Raw genomic sequence first — 19,966 nt, forward strand, 5'->3', positions numbered from 1 at the left:
ACCATGCTGCCAACATACTTCACATTGCAGGAATGGAGAAGCACTGTAAATCTAAATTATACATGTGCAATGTGTAATTAAAGAACCCCAATATATAAGTTACAACTTTCGTTTGTAAAATGTTAGGCATTTGGGCTAGCTGGCTTGTGGGCTATAGCTCACACTATATTTTTGTTGCTTTGGTGCATAGTTGAGATATTGGGTTGCCAGAGATTCGGCTCAATAATGAACTTCCCTAACATATTTAGTAATTAGGTGCAAATAATAAATAACTTGGGACCATGTAATATTGGTTAGTTTCTTAAGTGTGTCTAAGAAAAGTTACACAAAAATCATAACTTATAAAACAGATTAAATTTATTTAAATTCAGACAATTTTAAAATTGTATACTAGAGGAAGACCTGTATAGGTGCTGGGTCTGTTAGTCAATAAACATTACTGAGTGCTGTGATAAGCACTGGCGCTTCTTTGTAGAAAGTAAGAAAAGACAGTTCCTTCCCTCAAGGACCTCACAGAAAAACAGAGAAGACAACACACAAGAAATTTTGTACAAAGATGCCAAATACAGAATAGATTGGAGATACTCAACAGAGGGAAGGCACTAGTATTAAGAAGGAATCAGGAAGGTCTTCCTATAGAAGGTGGAGTTTTAGCTGGCATTTGAAGGAAGCCAGGATTCCGTGATCAGGGAGAGAATTCCCCAGGAAAGAGGGATAGACAGTGAGAATATCTCGAGTAGGGAGATAATAGTGCATTGTAAGAGAAAGAAAGTACAGGGGGAAAGGAGAATAAGCTTTTATGTAGAGCCTACCCAGTGTTAGGTACTGTTCTAAGTACTTTTTTTTTTTCAACAAATATTACCTTATTTGAGCCTCACAACAATACTCCGAGGTAGGTGCCTTTATTTTCTATCTTCATTTTACAGTTGAGGGAACTGAAGCAAATAGAGGTCAGAGACTTGCAGAGTCACACAGCTGCTAAGTTTCTGGGGCCAAATTTGAATTCTGGTCTTCCTGATTTCCCATCCCAGTGCTCTGTTCACTGTGTTACCAGGTACCTCTTCAAGGAGGCCAGTGTCACTAGATGGCAAAGGTATATAGGAATGAATTAGGGTAAGAAGACTAGAAACGTAGAAAGGTGAAGGGAGAGGGGGAACAATTTCTGAAGGGCATTAAAAGTCAAACAGTTGATCCTGTTGAGGATACAAAAGCAAAAATGAAAAATTGGCCCACTCTTCCAGAAACTTATTTTTATTTGTTTGTAAACAGATGATACAGGATCATTTGAGAACAGCTACAACCCCTGGTAGCCAAGGGAATCTGTGGCATTTGAGCCCAACTTTGAAGGAAGCTAATGATTCTAAAAGGAGGTAGTAAAGGAAAGCATTTCATGAATGGTATATGCTTGAAACATAGAGTTACTGAATCAATCAATTAAACAGCAAGCATTCATTAAACACCTACTAGTGCCTAGCACTGTGCTAATTTTTGAAGATGAAGAAAGGCAAAAATAAACAGCCCCTAACTCCCGCCAGGACTATTATAAACTTATAGTCTGTTGAGGGACACAACACGGATTTAAGTGCAAGAGAAATACAAGATAATTTTGATAAAGAGAGGTACTAGAGCCTGGAGAGATTTAAAGTAAAGAGCTTATAATGTGAAATAAGTCTTGAAAGATAGCCTGGAGCTGGCTTGTGGAGAGCTTTGTTTTTAAATTTTAATTGCTATCTTTTGTTTCTAGATCTCAGTAATTTCTCAATATATTTCTTCTGAGGGATATAATGAGATAATGGGCCTCAGTGGATAGGAGCAGTTTTCAAAAGAAGAAATGGAAATATGAACATCTATAATAAATATTGCATCAAATTACTGATAATAATAATGAAATTAAAACATATCTGAGATATTTTACCTTATATCTTGAAAATTGACAAAAGATTGGAGAAGTCAGTTTTAGAGAGGTTATAGAAAGATAAGCACACTGTTGGTGGAGCTATTGGTCTAGCCAGTTTGGAAAACAGTGCTAAGAAAGTGCCTAAAATGTCCTTACCCATAGATCTAGAGGCATATCTAAGGAAGTCAAAAATAGAAAGGTCCCAGAACCCCAAAATATCAATAGTAGCAGTCTTTCTAATAGCAGCAGATTGGAAACAAAATAGGTAATCATTGATTGGGAAAAGGCTAAACAAATTATGATATTTAAATATAGTGGAGTATTATTATACTATAAGAAACATTGAATATGGAGAATATAGAGAAGCCTGAGATTTATATAAATTGATGTAGAGTGAAGTAAGCAGAACCAAGAAAACTAGATACAATGATTATAACAGTTTAAATGGAAAGAAAAAGAATTCTAAACTGAATGCTTTGTAATTATGACTGAGCTTGATGCCTAAGAAGAGGTGAGAATGTACCCTCCCTCTCTTTCCAAACGTGGGGGACAGTGGGTATGGATTGCTGCATATACTGTTGGACTTGATTGATACTTTTTGGTTTCCCTCACTACTTGGCACAGTGGATAGTGTGTTAGACTTGGAGTAGGGAGACCTACATTTTAACCTTGCCTCAGATACTTAGTAACTAGTTAAGTGATTCTCTGCAAACTCTCTCAGTCTTAGTTTCCCCATCTGTAAAATGATGATAACCATAGCACCAATCTCACAGGGTTATTGTGAGGCTGAAATGAGTTAATATATACAAAGGGCTCTGTAAACGTTAAAATGCTATCTAAATGCTAGCTATCATTATTTTGCCCAACTGTTTTTTTCCTCTTTGTTATTGTAGAGGGCTTTAAATACCAAGCTGAAGAGTATATTTTTTCTTAGAGACAATAGTGAGCCATTGAAGATTCTAGGAAGATTATTTTACCAGTGCTGTAGAGAGTGGATTGAAGAAGGGAGATGCTGGAAGCTTAGAAATCAATAAGGGGACTGTTAAAAAGTCTGTTTGAAAGGTTATGTCTTGAACCAGCATGATGGCCTTGTGAGTTGAGAAGGAGTAGTGCATGCAGAAAGATGTCATGGAGTCAGTATTACTAAGATTGGGTAATTGGAAATGAGAGTGATTGTGAGAGTTGAAGATTACTGAGATTAGGAAGTGGAATCACTGAAAAGATAATAGTGCCATTTGTAGGGGGAATAAGATGAATTGTGTTTTGGATATGTTAGAAAGTGAATTTACTAAAGAACTGACTCAATGAATTCCCTCCCTTAGTATATTTAAAGCACAGTTTACACCATGGAATGTTAAAAGTCTGGACAGAACTTAAAACACTGTTGTCTGACTTCCTATATGCAGTTAACTACAGTGAGATCTAGTGGGAGTTGCTGAACGTTTGTGCCTCAGTTCGTTCACTACGAATTTGATTTCACTTTAAGTTACGTTTGTAGCTACATAATTTAAAGTAAAGATGTGGTAGTGAATTAACCCAAAGTCATAAATTCACTCTGCTCTGGAAAGGATATTGCAGCCCTGTGGAACTGTCCTTTGCTGGGAAGATTTGAGATATGAAGTTAGAATCATGGTACTACTTTGATCTGTACTGGAAGAGAATGAAGATATTGGATCTAACTGGATCTCATCTCTTTTCCCCTCCTACTTCCATATTAGAGGTATGAGGGTGCTGGGTATTCTATGATATATGAGATCCCTGACATTGTCACAGTAAGTCATCATAGGATCATATATTACAACTGGAAGGGAACTTCAGAAGTCGTCTAGTCCACCCTCATTATGTAAATAAGAAAACTGAGGCCCCACAATTCATTTTCTACAACTCCTGAAGTGATTTTCATAAAACATAGGACTTAACGTAATTTTTCTACTCATTTAAATACCAATGGCTCCCTATTGCCTTTAGTATAAAAAAAAAATTCTGTTTGGCTTTTAAGTCCTTCTTATCTGGCTCCAACCTACCTGTTCACCTTCGTTATATATTTCCCTTTTTTGCACTCTACATTCCAGCCAGACTGGCCTTTTTTCTTTTCCTCACACATTATATTCCACCTCCTGACTCCATGACTTTTCACTGTTATGTCTATGTGTGAAATGTACTCTTTCCATATCTTAGAATCCTTTATTCCTTCCAAATTCAGCTCATATGCCACTGTTTATGTGAGGTTTTTTCTCATTCTCCTCCCCGTTGCTAGTGCCCTTCACCACAATTTTTTTCATTTATTTAATAATATATTTTAAAATATGCTTATGCAGTTTTCTTTCTCAATAAATTATAAGGTGCCTGAAAACTAGGAGTTTTTGATATTTGTCCTTGTATCCCCAGCAACCAGCTTAGTGCCCTCCCAACATTTATCATTTTACTTTTTTGTCACATTAGCCAATTTGATAGGTATGGGGTGTTACCTCAGAGTTTTTAAATTTGTATTTCTCTAATCATTCGTTGTTTAGAATGTTTTTTCATACGACCATAGCTAGCTTTGATTTGTCTGAAAACTGCCTGTTCATATCCTTTGAACATTTGTCAATTGGGGAATGATTTGTATTTTTATAAATTTGACTCAGTTCTCTAAATATTTGAGAAATGAGGCCTTCATCACAGATACTTATTACAAAAAATTTCCCCCAGTTTTCTGCTTTCCTTTTAATTTTGGTTGCATTGGTTTTGTTTGTACAAAAACTTCTTAATTTTATATAATTGTAGTTATCTGTTTTATATTTTGTAATGCTCCGTATTTTCTTTGGTTCTAAATTTTTTTTCCTTCTCCATAAATCTGACAAAAAACCTATTTCATGCTCTCCTAATTTCCTTATGGTATCACCCTTTATGTGTAAGTCATGTACCCATTTTGACCTTATTTTGGTATGCAGTGTTAGATGTTGTTCCACCTCTAGTTTTTGCCATCCTGTTTTCTAGTTCCCAGCAGTTTTTGTCAAATGTTTTTGTTCCTAAAGCTTCAATCTTTGGGTTTATCATATACTAAGTTACTGTTGTCATTTACTATAATATAATGTGTGCCTAATCTATTCCACTGATCCACCACTTACACCACTCTGTTTCTTAGCCAGTACCAGATTGTTTTGATAATTACCACTGATATCCGATATCTGATATGGCTAGACCACCTTCCTTTACATATTTTTCATTGATTCCCTTGATATCCTTAACCTTTTGTTCTTCCAGATGAATTTTATGATTAGCTCTATAAAATAACTTTTTCAGTATTTTTTGATTGGGATAGTTCTGGATAAATAGATTGATTTAGGCAGAACTATCATTTTTATTACATATGCTCGGCTCATGCATGAGACTTTATTTGTATGAAAAGTGTTTTGTAATTGTCTTCATAGATAGTTCCTGGGTTTGTCTTGTTACGTAGACTCCCAAGTATTTTATATTGTCTGCAGTTATTTTAAATGGAATTTATATTTGTAGCTCTTGCCACTGGACTTTGTTGGGAAAGTGTAGAAGTGGTAATGATTTATATGGGTTTATTTTGTAGTCTGCAACTTTGCTAAAGTTGTTAATTATTTTAAGTGGCTTTTTTTAGTTGATTCTCTAGAATTCTCTAAGTATATCATCATATCATCTGCAAAGAGTGATAGTTTTGTTTCCTCATTGCCGATTCTAATTCCTTCAATTTCTTTTTCTTCTCTTATTGCTATAGCTAACATTTCCAGTATAATGAATAATAGTAGCAGTGATAAATAGGGCATCCTTGCTTCACCTGATTGTATTTATCTTATACATTTTAACAGAGAAAATCAAAGACGAATTTGTCTTAAAGAGCTTAGGAGGGGCAGCTAGGTGGCGCAGTGAGATGAGCCCCAGCCCTGGAGTCAGGAGGACCTGAGTTCAGATGAGGCCTCAGACACTTGACACACTTACTAGCTGTGTGACCTTGGGCAAGTCACTTAAACCCAATTGCCCTGCTTTCCCCCCTCCAAATACACACACAGACAAAAAAAGAGCTTATGAACCATCTTTGTTTTCTAAATTACCAAGGTTTTTTTAAAGTATATTATAATTTATACAAATCTACAAAAATCTTAATATATTTTAGGTATATATGTTAACGGGGGGAGGTATCTGTTAATGATACTTCTTAATAATTTTGGCAATAAATGCTGTCAAAAATAAAGTGTGTGATAGCCCCTGTTAGGTGTTATTTGCATCTCTAGTGCCTTCTTTATCAGCTTGGTCATAAGGATTCATTCCAGCATGATTCTATATAGACAGCTATTGATTATTTGTGCTTCTGACATTCATATGGCATTTTCTTCTGTCAAACCATGCCCTTACTCTGAAAACTTTTCTCATTTTTTCCAGCTTTTGTAATTTATTATCAATTCACTTCTTTGCTTCCCCTGGCCCTTTATCCTACCTAGATTCTCAGTAACCAGTGTGTATGTCTGGTCATTTCACAGTTAACTATGTTATTGTCTACATTGCATGTGATCTTTTTTGGCTCTCCAGATCCTTAGTGCCTATTGGTCCTAATCACATGATTACAGTTGGATTAGATTGTTAAGGGAACCCTGTTAAGTAAGCAGAAAAATATGGGAATTGCAAAGTAGGCTAGAGTCAAAAGGATAAATTGAGATGAAGTGGAATATGAATGCGGTTGAAACATTCTGATTTCAAGTCAGGTCAGGTTAACAGGCGTTTATTAAGTGCACTGTGCTAAGTGCTGGGGATGCAAAGAAAAGCAAGAGACAGTTCTTGCCTTTCAAAAATCTCACAATCTAATAGAGAGAAAACCTGACCAAAAAAAAAAAACCCGCCAAAACTACTTATAAACAAGGTGTTGTTATTCAGTCATTTGTCATGATTGAGTCTTTGTGACCCCTTTTGGGGTTTTCTTGGCAAAGATATTGGAGTCGTTTGCCGTTTCCTTTTCCAGCTCATGAAGAAACTGAGGAAAACAGGATTAAGTGATTTGCTTCACTCAGCTAGTGTCTCAGGCTGTATTTTGAACTCAGGTCTTACTGACTCCAGGCCCAGCTCTCTACCCATTGCGCCACCTAGCTGCCCCACATTAGTATATTGCTTGTTAATTGATTAAAGAGCTGAGGTAAGACTGAAATTCAGGTTCTCTGTCTCCAGACACACAAGATATATTCAGGATAAGCTGGAAATAATCAATAGAGGGAAAGCACTAGTATTAAAGTGGATCAGGAAAGGCTTCTTGTTGAAGGTGAGATTTTTTTCTGGTACTTACAGGAAGCCAGGAAAGCTAGGAAGAAGAGGAGGGAGAGAATTCTAGCCATGTGAGACAAACATTGAAAATGTCCTGAGTTGAGAGATGAAGTGTCTTGTTTGAGCAACAGCATAGAGGCCAATATCATTGGATCTCAGAGGACTTGAATGAGAGTAAGGTGAAAAAAGATTGTAAAGGCAGGAAGGGGCCAGATTATGGAGGACTTTGAAAGCCTAACAGAAGGTTTTATATTTGATTCTAGGGGGTGATCAGTGGCTACCGAAGTTTTCTGAAAGGGGGTGGTAGTGAAATGGACATGTAATTCTTGTCTGAGACCTCTCATAAATTCTTTTTAGGGGATCCACCAACATTCTGGAAGCCTTCTGGAATCCTTCATATTTCAAGGGCACAAATGTATCACATAGGATATCTTTCTGTTAATACCTACAAATTGTGGTATTATGATTTACAGCCATGTACCTTCAACAGAATAATATTGTTTTTAAAGTAGAAGGGAGGCATCTTGTTTCCAAGCCTAAAGTAGGGTCTTTGAAATTTGCAAAATTTTCTAAATGTAACTCACTATATTTTTCTCATTTTGTTCATTTCCGCACCTAGCTCATTTCCATGTATAGTATATGGCCATCCAACACTATGTATTGACGAAGCAGCTCAGTGGTACTGTCTATCCAACTGATTGTCCTAGTCTGTACTATAGGCATTCTTTAGCCTCTTGCTTTTTATTTTGTGGAATATTAGGCCGAACTCTTGAGGGACTGTAGGTCTCGTTTATGAAGTTCTGCAATGTTGATAAAACATGTCATTGACAAATAAGCAACTCAAGGAAGAGATTTCATCAACTATATGGAATCCTTATTTTACTTACACTCTGCTGGTCATCCTCCATGATTGGGAAACATTTTTGGCAGGCGTTTCCATTTGATTCCCTTGTTAATGTTAATACTCAGAAGATGGTGAACTAAAATGATTTCTATTGTCTTTTAAGGACTGTTGAGTTTTAGCATGGGAGACACTTTTTTAGAGGAGAATCTTTCACTACACTTTTTCTTTTTTAAAAAATATACTTAGGTTTTTTCCCAATTGCATGTAAAAAGATTTTTGCAACATTCATTTTAAAAAAAATTCACTTTCAAATTCCCTTCTCTCCATCCCCTTTCCCCTCCCTGAGATGGTAAGCAATTTGATAATAGATTATACATGTGTAATGATGGAAAACGTATTTCCATATTAGTTATGCTGTAAAAGAAAACACAGACCAAAAATTTTAAAAAAACCTGATAAAGTGAAAAATAGTATGCTTTGATCTACATTGAGACTCCAGTTCTTTCCCTGGAGGCAGATAGCATTTTTCATCATGAATCCTTTGGGATTGTCTTGGATCATTGTAGTGCTCACAATAGTTAAGTCTTTCATAGTTGATCATTGTACAGTATTGGTGTTACTGTGTACAGTGTTCTCCTGGTTCTACTTACTTCACTCTGCCTTGGTTCGTATATATCTTTCCAGGTTTTTCTGAAATCATCCTGCTTATCATTTCTTATAGTACAGTGGTAGTACATTATGAACATATGCCATAACTTCTTCAGCCATCCCCCCGTTGATGGACATCCCCTCAATTTCCAATTCTTTATTGCCACAAAAAGAGCTACTATAAATATTTTTATATAAATAGGTTCTTCCCCCTCCCCCCCTTTTTTTTGTCTTCAGGATATAGATCTTATAGTCGTATTGCTGGGTCAAAGAGCACACACAATTTGGCCATATTTCCAAATTACTCTCCAGAATGGTCAAACCAGTTCACAACTCTACCAACAGTGCATTAGTGTCCCAGTTTTCCCACATCTCCGCCAACATTTAGCATTTTCTTTTCTGTCATATTAGCCAATCCGATAGGCATGAAGTGATACCTCAGAGTTGTTTTAATTTGCATTTCTCTGATTAATGGTTATTTAGAGCATTTTTTTATGTGACTGTAGATGGCCTTGATTTCTTCATTTGAAAACTGCATGTTCATATCCTTTGACCTCCAAGTCCTTTAATATAAGGGCAGGGTGGAGAGGAAGATAGAGGCAAATGCTGAAGTCAAAATGGAGAATTCCATGTGTGGAGGAGAATGAAATATAGTGCATCCAGTCATGGAGAGTGGATAGACAGTGATTTAGTGTCTTCTGGTGGGGAAATCAGATTTCTATTTATGCAAGAAAAAAAGGACTATGAGAGGAAGTGATGCTACTAGGAAGGGCAGTTTCTTAACAATATGAGACTTCCAGAAGGCAGAGTGGTATAATAGGTGAGAGGGCTGAGATGAATGGGGATGGAAGGAGTGATGAGTGATAGCCAGGGAAGGAATTTTTTCATCTAGTGCAGAAGTTCTTTTCTTTTTTTTTTTGACAATCTGGTGATGCCTATTGGCCTCATTCTTGGAATAATTATTTTAAATATGCAAAATAAAGTACATAGAATTACAAATGAAACCAGTTATCAAAATATTTTTTAATGAAAATGATTAATGAAAAGACATGCTAGGGATGGTGGTTTAGCCACACCAGATATTAAACTGTACTACACAGCAGCAGTCATCAAAACTGCCTGGTACTGGTTAAGAAACAGGGGTGTGGATCAGTGGTATAGGATAGGTACACAAGTAGGTGAAATCAACAAGTTTAGCAATCTACTCTTTGATAAACCCAAAGAAGCCAGTTTCTGGGCTAATAATTCACTATTTCACAAAAACTGTTGGGAAAATTGGAAAATGGTAGGGCAAAAACTGGGCATAGACCAATATCTTACACCATATACCAAAATAAAGTCAAAATGGGTTCATGATTTAGGAGTAAAAGTTGATACTCTAAGTAATTTGGGAAAGCAAGGAATAGTTTACTTATCAGATTTGTGGAAAAGTAAAGAATTCATGACCCAACAAGAGATAGAGAGCATTACAAAATGCAAAATGGATAATTTTGATTATGTCAAATTGAAATGTTTTTGTACAAAAAAAGCCAATGCAACAAGAATTAGGAGGGAAGCAGAAAATTGGGAGAAAATCTTTGCAACTAGTATCTCTGATAAAGGCCTCATTTCTAAAATATACAGGGAGCTAAGCCAAATATATAGGAATACAAGCCATTCCCCAATTGAGAAATGGTCAAAGGATATGAACAGGCAGTTTTCAGAGGAAGAAATTAAAGCTATCTACAGGCATATGGAAAAATGCTCTGGATCGCTGCTGATTAGAGAAATGCAAATCAAAACAACTCTTAGATACCACATCTCTCCTGTCAGATTGGCTAAAATAACAAATCAGGAGAATGATAAATGCTGGAAAGGATGTGGGGAAATTGGAACATTGTTGCATTGCTGGTGGAGTTGCGAGCTGATCCAGCCATTTTGGAGGGCGGTGTGGAACTATGCCCAAAGGGCTATAGAAATGTTCATACCCTTTGACCCAGTAATACCACTTCTAGGGTTGTATCCCAAAGAAATCACGCAAGCGGGAAAAGGACCCATATGTACAAGAATATTTATAGCAGCTCTCTTTGTGGTAGCCAAGAATTGGAAAGCAAAGGGATGCCCATCAATTGGGGAATGGCTGAACAAGCTGTGGTATATGAAGGTGATGGAATACTATTGTGCCATAAGAAATGGGGATGATGCAGACTTCATAACAACCTGGAAAAACCTACACGACATAATGCTGAGTGAGCGGAGCAGAGCCAGGAGAACGTTGTGCACAGCCACAGATATGTGGATTCCGTGAGGACCAACCCTGACATACTGCGCCTCTCTCAGCAACCTAAAGGGGCAAGGACAAATCCAGGGGACTCACGATGGAGAATGCTATCTTCATTCAGAGAAAGAACTGCGAAGCTTGAATACAGACTGAGGCACACTACATGCTCGCCTTTTCTGCTTCTCTTTTGTTTTTGGTTTTGTTGTTTTTTTTTTTTTTTTTTTGGTTCTGTTTCTTCTTTCTTATGATTCATTCCATTGGTCAAAATTCTTCTCCACGACTTGAATAGAGCATAAATTAATTCAATGCGACGTTATACATGACAGTTATATGAGACTTCATGCCGTCTTGGGGAGGGAGGGGGGAGGGAGGGGAGAAAAACTGGAACTCAAAACTATGTAGAACCGTGTGTGGTAAACTAAAAATAAATAAAGGAAAAAAAAATGTAAAAAAAAAAAATAAAAAAAAAATAAAAAAAAAATTTAAAAAAAAAAAAAAAATTTACAGACCCCTGAAATTTGTCTCCTGATTTCTTGAGGGTACCTGGACTCTAGGTTAAAACTCTATCATAAGTATCTCACAGGGCAGAGAATTCTATAAAATAAGGAATAATTTTTCTTACTATACTTACAAATAGTCTCCTGATAGTTATTCCATATTTAGCCTGGCCTATAACAAATTATTTTTCTTTTTAAAAATTTAATACTCAAAAATACAGTCTAATTTTTTGACCTTCTCTTGAGAATAATTTGTTTACTGTTACCCTGTCCATGATAGTCTCACTATTTTAATAAGTCATTTAAATTAGTTACGTGTTTAATTCCAATATCTGATCTTGGTCTGCTATTACCTTGTCATGTGATATGCCATGAGACTGAGCTGTGATAAATTCTCACTTGACTATTAACCCTGCCTCTTAAGTTTCTGAGCAATAGCTTAGAGGCAAAAATTCCAAACAAATCTCTTTATCTTCTCACTTCATGCCATCTACACCCAGTGAATCTCATTAATTAATAAATGAACAACTATTTCAATAAATGAAATTGCTGATCTGACCTTTTTATAATTTCCTTTCTTCACCTTTTTTATTGCAAGTCATAGCTTTATTTTTTTTAGTGCCACTGTTTGTAAACTATGAAAAAGTGTTTTATGATTTTGAAAATTAAATCTTTTTTTCTCATTTTAAGTTGTCAAAGTAGGACTGTTATTTTCAAATTCCTGTTCATAGTTTGGCTTCTTCTGTTATATTTGATCTTTGTTTCCCCCTCATGTAGTATCAGAAAGAATGCAAATGAAGCCACTGGAGAATATTAATGACATAAATTATTAAGAATTTCGGTACTATAGGCATAAGAAGACTTAGAATCTGAAAACGTGATGAACTTTTACTAACAATTTGACATTTATGTACTTATGAAGGATACATAATTTTCGATTTGTAGGTGACATAGTAAATAATGGAATTTCTGCAGGGGGAGGGATGAGAAAAAGTAGTATTGAAGAAAATTTTTGAAAACTTTCCTCTCCTTTGGGCACCACCATCCTTTCAGACTCCCAGGGGCATAACTTTGGCATTATTTTACTCCATTTATCTAATTGATTGTTAAATCTTATTTACCTCCATAAAATCTGTCGCTTGACTGTCTCTACCTGCTCACATGGCCACCATCCATTAGATTGTAGGCTCCTTGAGGGGAGAGCCTTTTTGCCCCTTTTTTGTATCCCCAGTACTTAATTAATTGCACAATACCTGGCCATTAATAGGCATTTAATAAATGCTGGTTGATTGAAGAACAGAGAGAAAGCCACTGTGGGTGAATTTTAGAGGCAGGAAGGTGTAGTAATGTAATGAGGGTGCAGTTAGACGTTAAAAGCTAAATAATTGGGGCTTTACATTTTAATCTAGAGGCAATAGGGAAACCACTGAAGTTGATAGAGCAGAGGTATGACAGAGTCTGAGTTTAAGGAAAATTATTTGGACAGCTGTGTGGAAGAAGGACTTAAGTAGGGAGAGACTTGAGGCAGGGAAACTGAGGCCACTGCAGTAATCTAAGCAAGAGTTGATGCGGGCTTAATCTAAGATGGCAGTTGTGTGAGGAGAGAGAAGGGTTCTGATACAAGTGGTATTGTAGAGGTTGAAATGGCAATATCTGGCAAATGATTAGCTAGGTGGGCCAAGGGAAAGTGAAGAGTCAAAGAAAACACTGAGGTTGTGAACTTGGGACACCAGATGAATGGCGGCACCTTCTGCATGAATTACAGAAGCTTGGATGCAGGGGCATTTTGAAGGCAAGATAAAGAGTTCTGTTTTGAATATTGACTGAATAATCTCACAGGGTAATAAATTTTAGACTTTTCAGAAGTTGTTGTGAGGAAAGTGGTTGGTAGACCCCAAAGTGCTTTATAAGAATGTCAGCTATTATCTTTTATTATTTTCTGGACAGCTGCCCTATTTTTTCTCCGCTTCTATCTTGATCTGTATCACCACCTACCTATTAGACATTTTGAAGTGTATGTCTCCCCTGATCCAAACTCATTAAATCTCCCCACTCATACACCCACACCCAACCTACCTTTTTACAAATTTCTAATTCCCTAGAGGACACTACTAGTCAGCCTTACTCAGAATCACCTTGCCCCCTTTCTTTCCATAGATTTCTCTGTTCTGGGGACAGCTGGGTGGCACAGTGAGTAGAGCACCAGCCCTGGAGTCAGGAGTACCTGAGTTCAAATCTGGCCTCAGACACTTGACACATTTACTAGCTGTGTGACCTTGGGCAAGTCACTTAACCCCAATTGCCCTGCCTTCCCCGCTGTTAAAAAAAAATTCTCTGTTCTGACTCAAAACATCTCTTGCGTCTATCTCCTTCTCTCCCCTCATTTGGCCACCACCTTAGTTAAGGAAAGTCTTCTTCATCTTTGCTCTGGACTGTGGAGAGTAGCTTCCTAACTGATCTTCCTGGCCTCAAGTCTCTTCACTCCAGTCCATTCTCCAAACAGCTGCCAAAACGATATTGCTCGAGTTAAATACAGAGAACTCTGGCATTTCAATCTCTTTAGCCTTAGTACGCAATTATTCCCATTTCCACATTGTGCATAAGAGGCAAATTGAGAAATGCACAGCACTTTGTCTCTAGTTGATATGTCTGTCTATACACTGGCTATTTGCTCATGCCTGAATGCACTTTCTCCTCACTTTTGCCTCTTTGGATACCTAATTTTCATCAAAACTCAACTCAAGTCCTACCGTCTACAAAAACTTTTGCTGTGCCAAGTACTGGGGATATAAAGAAAGGCAAAACCAGTTAAGCAGCTCAATCTGATTAATGGAGGAGACAGTATGTAAACAATTATATATAGACAAGTTACAGGATAAATTGAAAATTTATCAACAGAGGGAAGAAAACAGAATTAAAGGGGAACAGGAAAGGCTTCCTGTAGAAGGTGAGATTTTAGCTGGTACTTAAAAGAAGGTGGGCAGCTAGGTGGCACAGCAGATTGGACTAGGAATCAGGAAGACTCATCTTCCTGAGTTCAAATCTGACCTCAGACATTTACTAGCTGTGTGACTCTGGAAAAGTCATTTAACCTGTTTGCCTCAGTTACCTTGTCTGTAAAATGATCTGGAGAAGGAATTGACAAATCATTCTAGTATCTTTGCGTGCACTCCCCCCACCCAGCCCCCCGGCAAAAACCCACCAAAAGAAAGAAAAGGGGTCATTGAGCTTTGGACACAGCTGAGATGACTGAAAAACAGCAACACATAAAGGAAGTCAGGGAAGCCAAGAGGTGAAGAGAAGGGAGAACATTCTAGGTATGGGGAGACAATAAAACTGTCTGGAGTTTGGCAGATGGAGTGTGCTGTTTGAGGAATATCAAGTAAGTAATTGTCACTGTATCATAAGAGTCCATAGAGAGATGGAAATACAAGGCATAAAAAGACTGGAAAGTTGTAGGGGTAGGTTATGAAAGAATTTGAATGGCAAACAGGATTTTATATGTAATTCCGTGGGGTGATAGGGAGCCACTGGAGCATATTGAGTAGGAGGGGAGTGATATGGTCAGCCATGCACATTATAGGAAGATCACTTTGACAGCTGAGTAGAGGATGGACTGGAGTGGAGAGAAAGTTAGAGTAGGGACACCAGCCAGCAGGCTGTTATGGTAGTCCAGGCATGAAATGATGAGAGGCCTGCATTAGGGTGGTGACAGTGTCAGAGGAGAGAAGGGAACACATGAGAAATGTTAAGATAAAAATCAGCAGGCCTTGGCAACAGATTGGATATGAAGGGGATGGTGGTGACACCTAGGTTGTGAGCCTGGGTAACTAGGAAGGTGGATGGTGGTTGGTATTCTCGGGGCAGGACAGAGAAAATGAGTTCAGTTTTGAACAGTTGAGTTTCATTAATATGTCAGTGGGGCATCAGGTTCTACATGTCTACTAGGCAATTGTAAATGTGAGACTGGAGGCTGGCAGAGAGGTTAGGGCTGTGTAAGTTATTTGATAATTATCTGCATAGTTGTGAATATTTGAATCCATGGAATCTCATGGGAGAGATCCCTTAGTAAAATAGAGTGAGAAGAGAGCTTAGGATAGAACTCTGTGGGATATCCAGGTTGTCTGTATTAGTGATGGATGAAGATCCAGCAAAGGAGACTGAGAAGAAAGTAGACATTTCCTTGGTAAACATAGATACTGTCTCTTGATAGTATTGAAGCTCCTTAAGGGTGGAGACTGTCTCACATGTTGCTTTGTATCCCATCATGTAACTAGCAAATAGGTGCTTCATAAATACTTGTTGATTGACTGATTTGATGTTTCTAAACTGAAAAATCCTAGTATTTTTATTCTGTCCGCTTACAGATGTCGTCTCCCACGGCTCCCCCCCCCCCCCCCCCCGCGCCGCCAATTCCTTTGATCGTTTTAGTTTTCATTTCTAAGCCTTCTCCTGATGCTGATGGGTGGATATTAAGATCTTTTCTTATTCTATGTTTCTGTGGTTCTTTATTTTCTTAGGTCCAAAAAATGACTAGTGTACTCTGTTTCTTTTTAAGGAAATTCAGACAACCCTTTTATTTTGTTTTTTTATTTAAATTTTTTTGGTTCAAATTTCTTTTTAAGGAAACTCAGACAACCCTTTTATTTTATTTTTTATTTTAATTTTTTCTTTTTTGATTCAAATTTTGTCTTTCATAGACAACACAGAGTAAACTTTTGGCTCTACTTTTCTGGTTTAATTTTTTAAAAAATCTGACCGCATCTATTTCTCTCTTCTGTGATATTTTAGCATCTTGTATTTAAGAATTTTCTTTTTATTCTTCCATCTAGTGATGTTCAGTGACTGTTTCTGAATCCCTGACTAGAAATAATGATTTTCAGGAAAATTACAAGCACTGTTGCAAAACTTATTTACACATTTTCTCAGGATGTGAACAATCATACACAGTCTTAGGATGCATTTTGTGGCAGAAGAATTAGACAAATGCTACTCTTTCCTAGAAAAAGTTTGCAAGCAAAGAATTGCAAATAAAATGTGGAAAGCGCTGTGGACAAAGTACATTGAAGTACATTTTAAGATAACTTTCAATGTATTTAAATAATGAGCAAGGGTCAAGTAAGAGGGCATAAGAGAAATTTTTGCTCACAGAAAGGAAGTAATCAGTAAATTTTATGTTTCCTGTAATATATAGGGCTCTTCTCAAACACATTAACCTTATAGTTCCTTAGTCATTTTATCTTGGATCTTCTTCCCATTCTTTGTAAATGTGCCATGATTTAAAGCAATGAATGAAAAATAAATGAGAAAAAAATTTGGCATTCCTCTATTTGATCATAATTTTTGATTATTTCTTTTCTCCCTATGACTTAACCATGCTAAACCTATTCTCCAACCTCATCTTAACCTCCAATCACTTCACCTTTCAGCACTTTTTTGGGCCATTATCCCTGCCTTGATTTCTTCTCTTTCCAATCCTGATACCATAATTAACTCCATACTGTCCTTTATCCTGGAATAGCTTGCCCCCTTGTCCTATCATCTCTCATCCCTTTCCAAACCTCAGCCCTGTATTAACTCCCATGTGTCTCCTTATCTCCTTTTTACAAGCTCCTAAACCAAACTGGAGAAACTTATTATACAACGAAACTTACTGGGTCTGTTGTGGTCTCGCAACAGGAAGATAGTCATTTTTTTTTCTGCTGTAATTGATTGGCTGTCACACTTCCATTAGAGGATATTCCAAAACTTTTCTTATCTCTTTAGTCCTCTTATATTCTCACACATACTCACAGTTGAGGACAACACCTCTTATTACTACTTTTTTTTTCAAAGAGCTCCCTTCTCTCCCTCCACCTCCCCTTTTTAATCTCAAAGTTCCTGGCCATCCACCACCACTCTTTCCTCCTTTACTTTAGCCTATGATGAGGTGGCCCTTTTCCTTGCCAAAGCCAGCTCTTCTACTTGTGCCCATGGTCTTATCCCTCCCATCTTGTGCTATAGATTGCAATTGCAATCCTTATCTACTGGTTCCTTCTCTCTTCTGTAAAATATATCCTCTCCTCAAGCTAATGCCCTGTATTTCTCTTAATCAGCAAAAGTCCTGGCAAGGACAACCCTCTTAAAAGCATAATTTAAAGAATATTATTTATTGTAATTATTTCATAAAGCTTTTCTTCTTTTTTTTAGTCCCAGAAATCCTGGATAGAAAATACTTTGACCAAGAGGGAATGTGTTTATATTATACCAAGTTCAAAGGACCCTCACAGGTAAGCAGGCTATTGTTTCCTTCAATAAATTTCTAAAAATGTTTAAGCAAATTGCTGATGCTTTAGCTTATTTGGAACCACTGTGTCTCCACATGATTAATTACTTTGAACCATCTTTCTGTTTTGGAGCATCTCTTGAAGGAGGAATGTTAGGTGGCAAAACATGGCTTCTTCGTACACCTAATCTCTATGAGCAGAAAGCATTCTGTTATAAAATGTTTACCTCCCTTAAGTCATTGAAAAGTGGCTTTTCCCTGCCACCTCAAAAAAGAGCCATAAATATGTTAATACATCCTTATTTAGTTTGTTTTGCTTAGAATTAATCTCTCCCTTAATCTACCCCACCTCTAATCTTTCCTGCTCCTCCCTTTTGCCTTCTGCTTCTCTGTTGAGTGTAATGTATTTCTATATGTGTGTATATTCTTCCTCCCTTGACCAGTTCAAATGATAATGAGGTTCAGATATTAGCCACTCCTTCCCACCTTTTCTTAACTTGTTAATATAGATGTCTACTTCACTTTCCTTCCACCTCCCCGCCTTATTCCTCTTCCCTTCTCTTTCCATTTTTTTTTCCTTAAGGTAGTAACACAAAACAACCACTCCTAGGCTTTATTAATTAAACTCTCTCTTTTACTACCCCGATGATAGGGTTCAGAAGGGACACTTGTACCATCTCCCCTTATTAGAATATAAATAGTTTATCATTGTTCACACATGAGGTCATTCCTGTTCATTCCTGTTTACCTTTTTGTGTTTGTCTTCAGTCCTGTATTTGAATGTCAATTTCTATTTAGCTCTGATCTTTCCATCAGGAATGCTTGAAAGTCCTCTATTTCATTAAAGGTCATTTTTTTCCCTTGTAGAATTATATTCAGTTCTGATGGGTAAGTTATTCTTTGCTTTAAACCTATATGAATGATTCTGACTTGTGCACCTCAGTACTTGAGTGCTTTCAGCCTTTTTGTACTATTTTTTCTTTGACCTGGAAGCTCTGGATTTTGGCAGTAATATTTCTGGGACCATTTGTATCAGGAGGTAACTGGTAGATTCTTTATATTTCCACTCTGTTCCTGGTTCTAACAGATTTGCTCAGTTTTAAAATTTCTTGGAATATAATGTTTAGGTCCTTTTGTTGGCCATTCTTTCAGGTAGTACAATGGCTTAAATTTTTTCTCCTCAATATGTTTCCCCAGTTAGTTTTTTGCTGTGAGATACCTCACCTTTTCTTTTTTTCAGCCTTTTGATTGCTTTAATATTTCTTGCTGCTTCATGGAGTCATTGGTTTCTATTTGGTCAATTTGAATTTTCAGGGAACTTGTTTGGAGCAAGGTTTTGTACATCTTGTGCCAAGCTGTTAATTCCCTTTCTAATTTTTTGTTCCGTAGTTCTCATTTCTTTTGCAGTTTTTCACCCAGCACTCTGATTTCATTTATAAAAACATTTTAAATTCTTGTTTCATTTGTACCAAAGCTGTTTTTTTTTTCCTTAGGCTTTGCTGATAGATATTTTGGAGTCATTCCCTTCTTTTGAATTTGTGTCTTGAGTATTCCTGTCACCATAATAATAAGATAATCTTCCATAATGATGGGATTGTTTTTGTTTGCTTATTCTTCCAGCCTATTTCCTGGCTTTGAACTTGATGTTAGGGCTGGTCTCTGATTTCTAGAGGGAAGGTACAGGTTGGCCTATCTTGGTATTGTCCTATTCCAGGATCTTACCACTGCTATTTTCTTATAAATTTGATCCTGCTTAGCCCTGAATCTAAGGCTGCTCCCTACCTCAGATGCCACGTTCACAGGGACCGTGAATGAAAAATGTTAATAGGCACCTAGTCCCACTTCAATGTCCCAGTTTGGGTCTGGGACGTTCTCTTGCCCTAGTGCATGGTATCTGTCTAGGTAACTAACCCCTATGTGCTTGGTATTCCTGTCTAGATCACCCCCTACTCCCCAGTGTCTACAGTCCTCTCTGAATTTTTCTTGGATTTCCTCATAAGAATTCAGTATGTAGAGGAATTTTGTAGAATAGCTCACTGGACTACTTCCTGCTCCTCTGCAGTCTTAGCTTCCTGGTCTTCATTAGAAGTTTTTCAGTTGCGGTTATACATTTCAATAATAAGACATTGAAGAAAAATTATTTTCCTTTTGTTGAGAAAGGATACACAGAAGAGATAAAATTTGAAAAGCTGCTAAAGTGAGGAAAGTAACATGCATGGTTTGAAGAGTGGGTGCTGAAGAAGGAGAAATTTAATACTTTTCAAGAAAATGGTGAAGACTTTGAAGAAAAGAG

At 37.1% G+C, this 19,966-nt stretch overlaps 1 protein-coding gene across 1 annotated transcript in view; it reads left to right on the forward strand.

Moving 5' to 3' along the window:
* Window positions 1–19,966, forward strand: part of TRPM7 (transient receptor potential cation channel subfamily M member 7) — a 157,089-nt gene that overhangs the window by 25,106 nt on the left and 112,017 nt on the right. The window contains exon 2 of the mRNA XM_036735744.1: window positions 17,598–17,677. Coding sequence (XP_036591639.1) covers window positions 17,598–17,677 — 80 coding nt within the window. The remainder of the gene's footprint in view (window positions 1–17,597; window positions 17,678–19,966) is intronic.

This window comes from Trichosurus vulpecula, chromosome 8, assembly GCF_011100635.1.
Source record: "Trichosurus vulpecula isolate mTriVul1 chromosome 8, mTriVul1.pri, whole genome shotgun sequence".
Lineage (NCBI taxonomy): Eukaryota > Metazoa > Chordata > Mammalia > Diprotodontia > Phalangeridae > Trichosurus > Trichosurus vulpecula.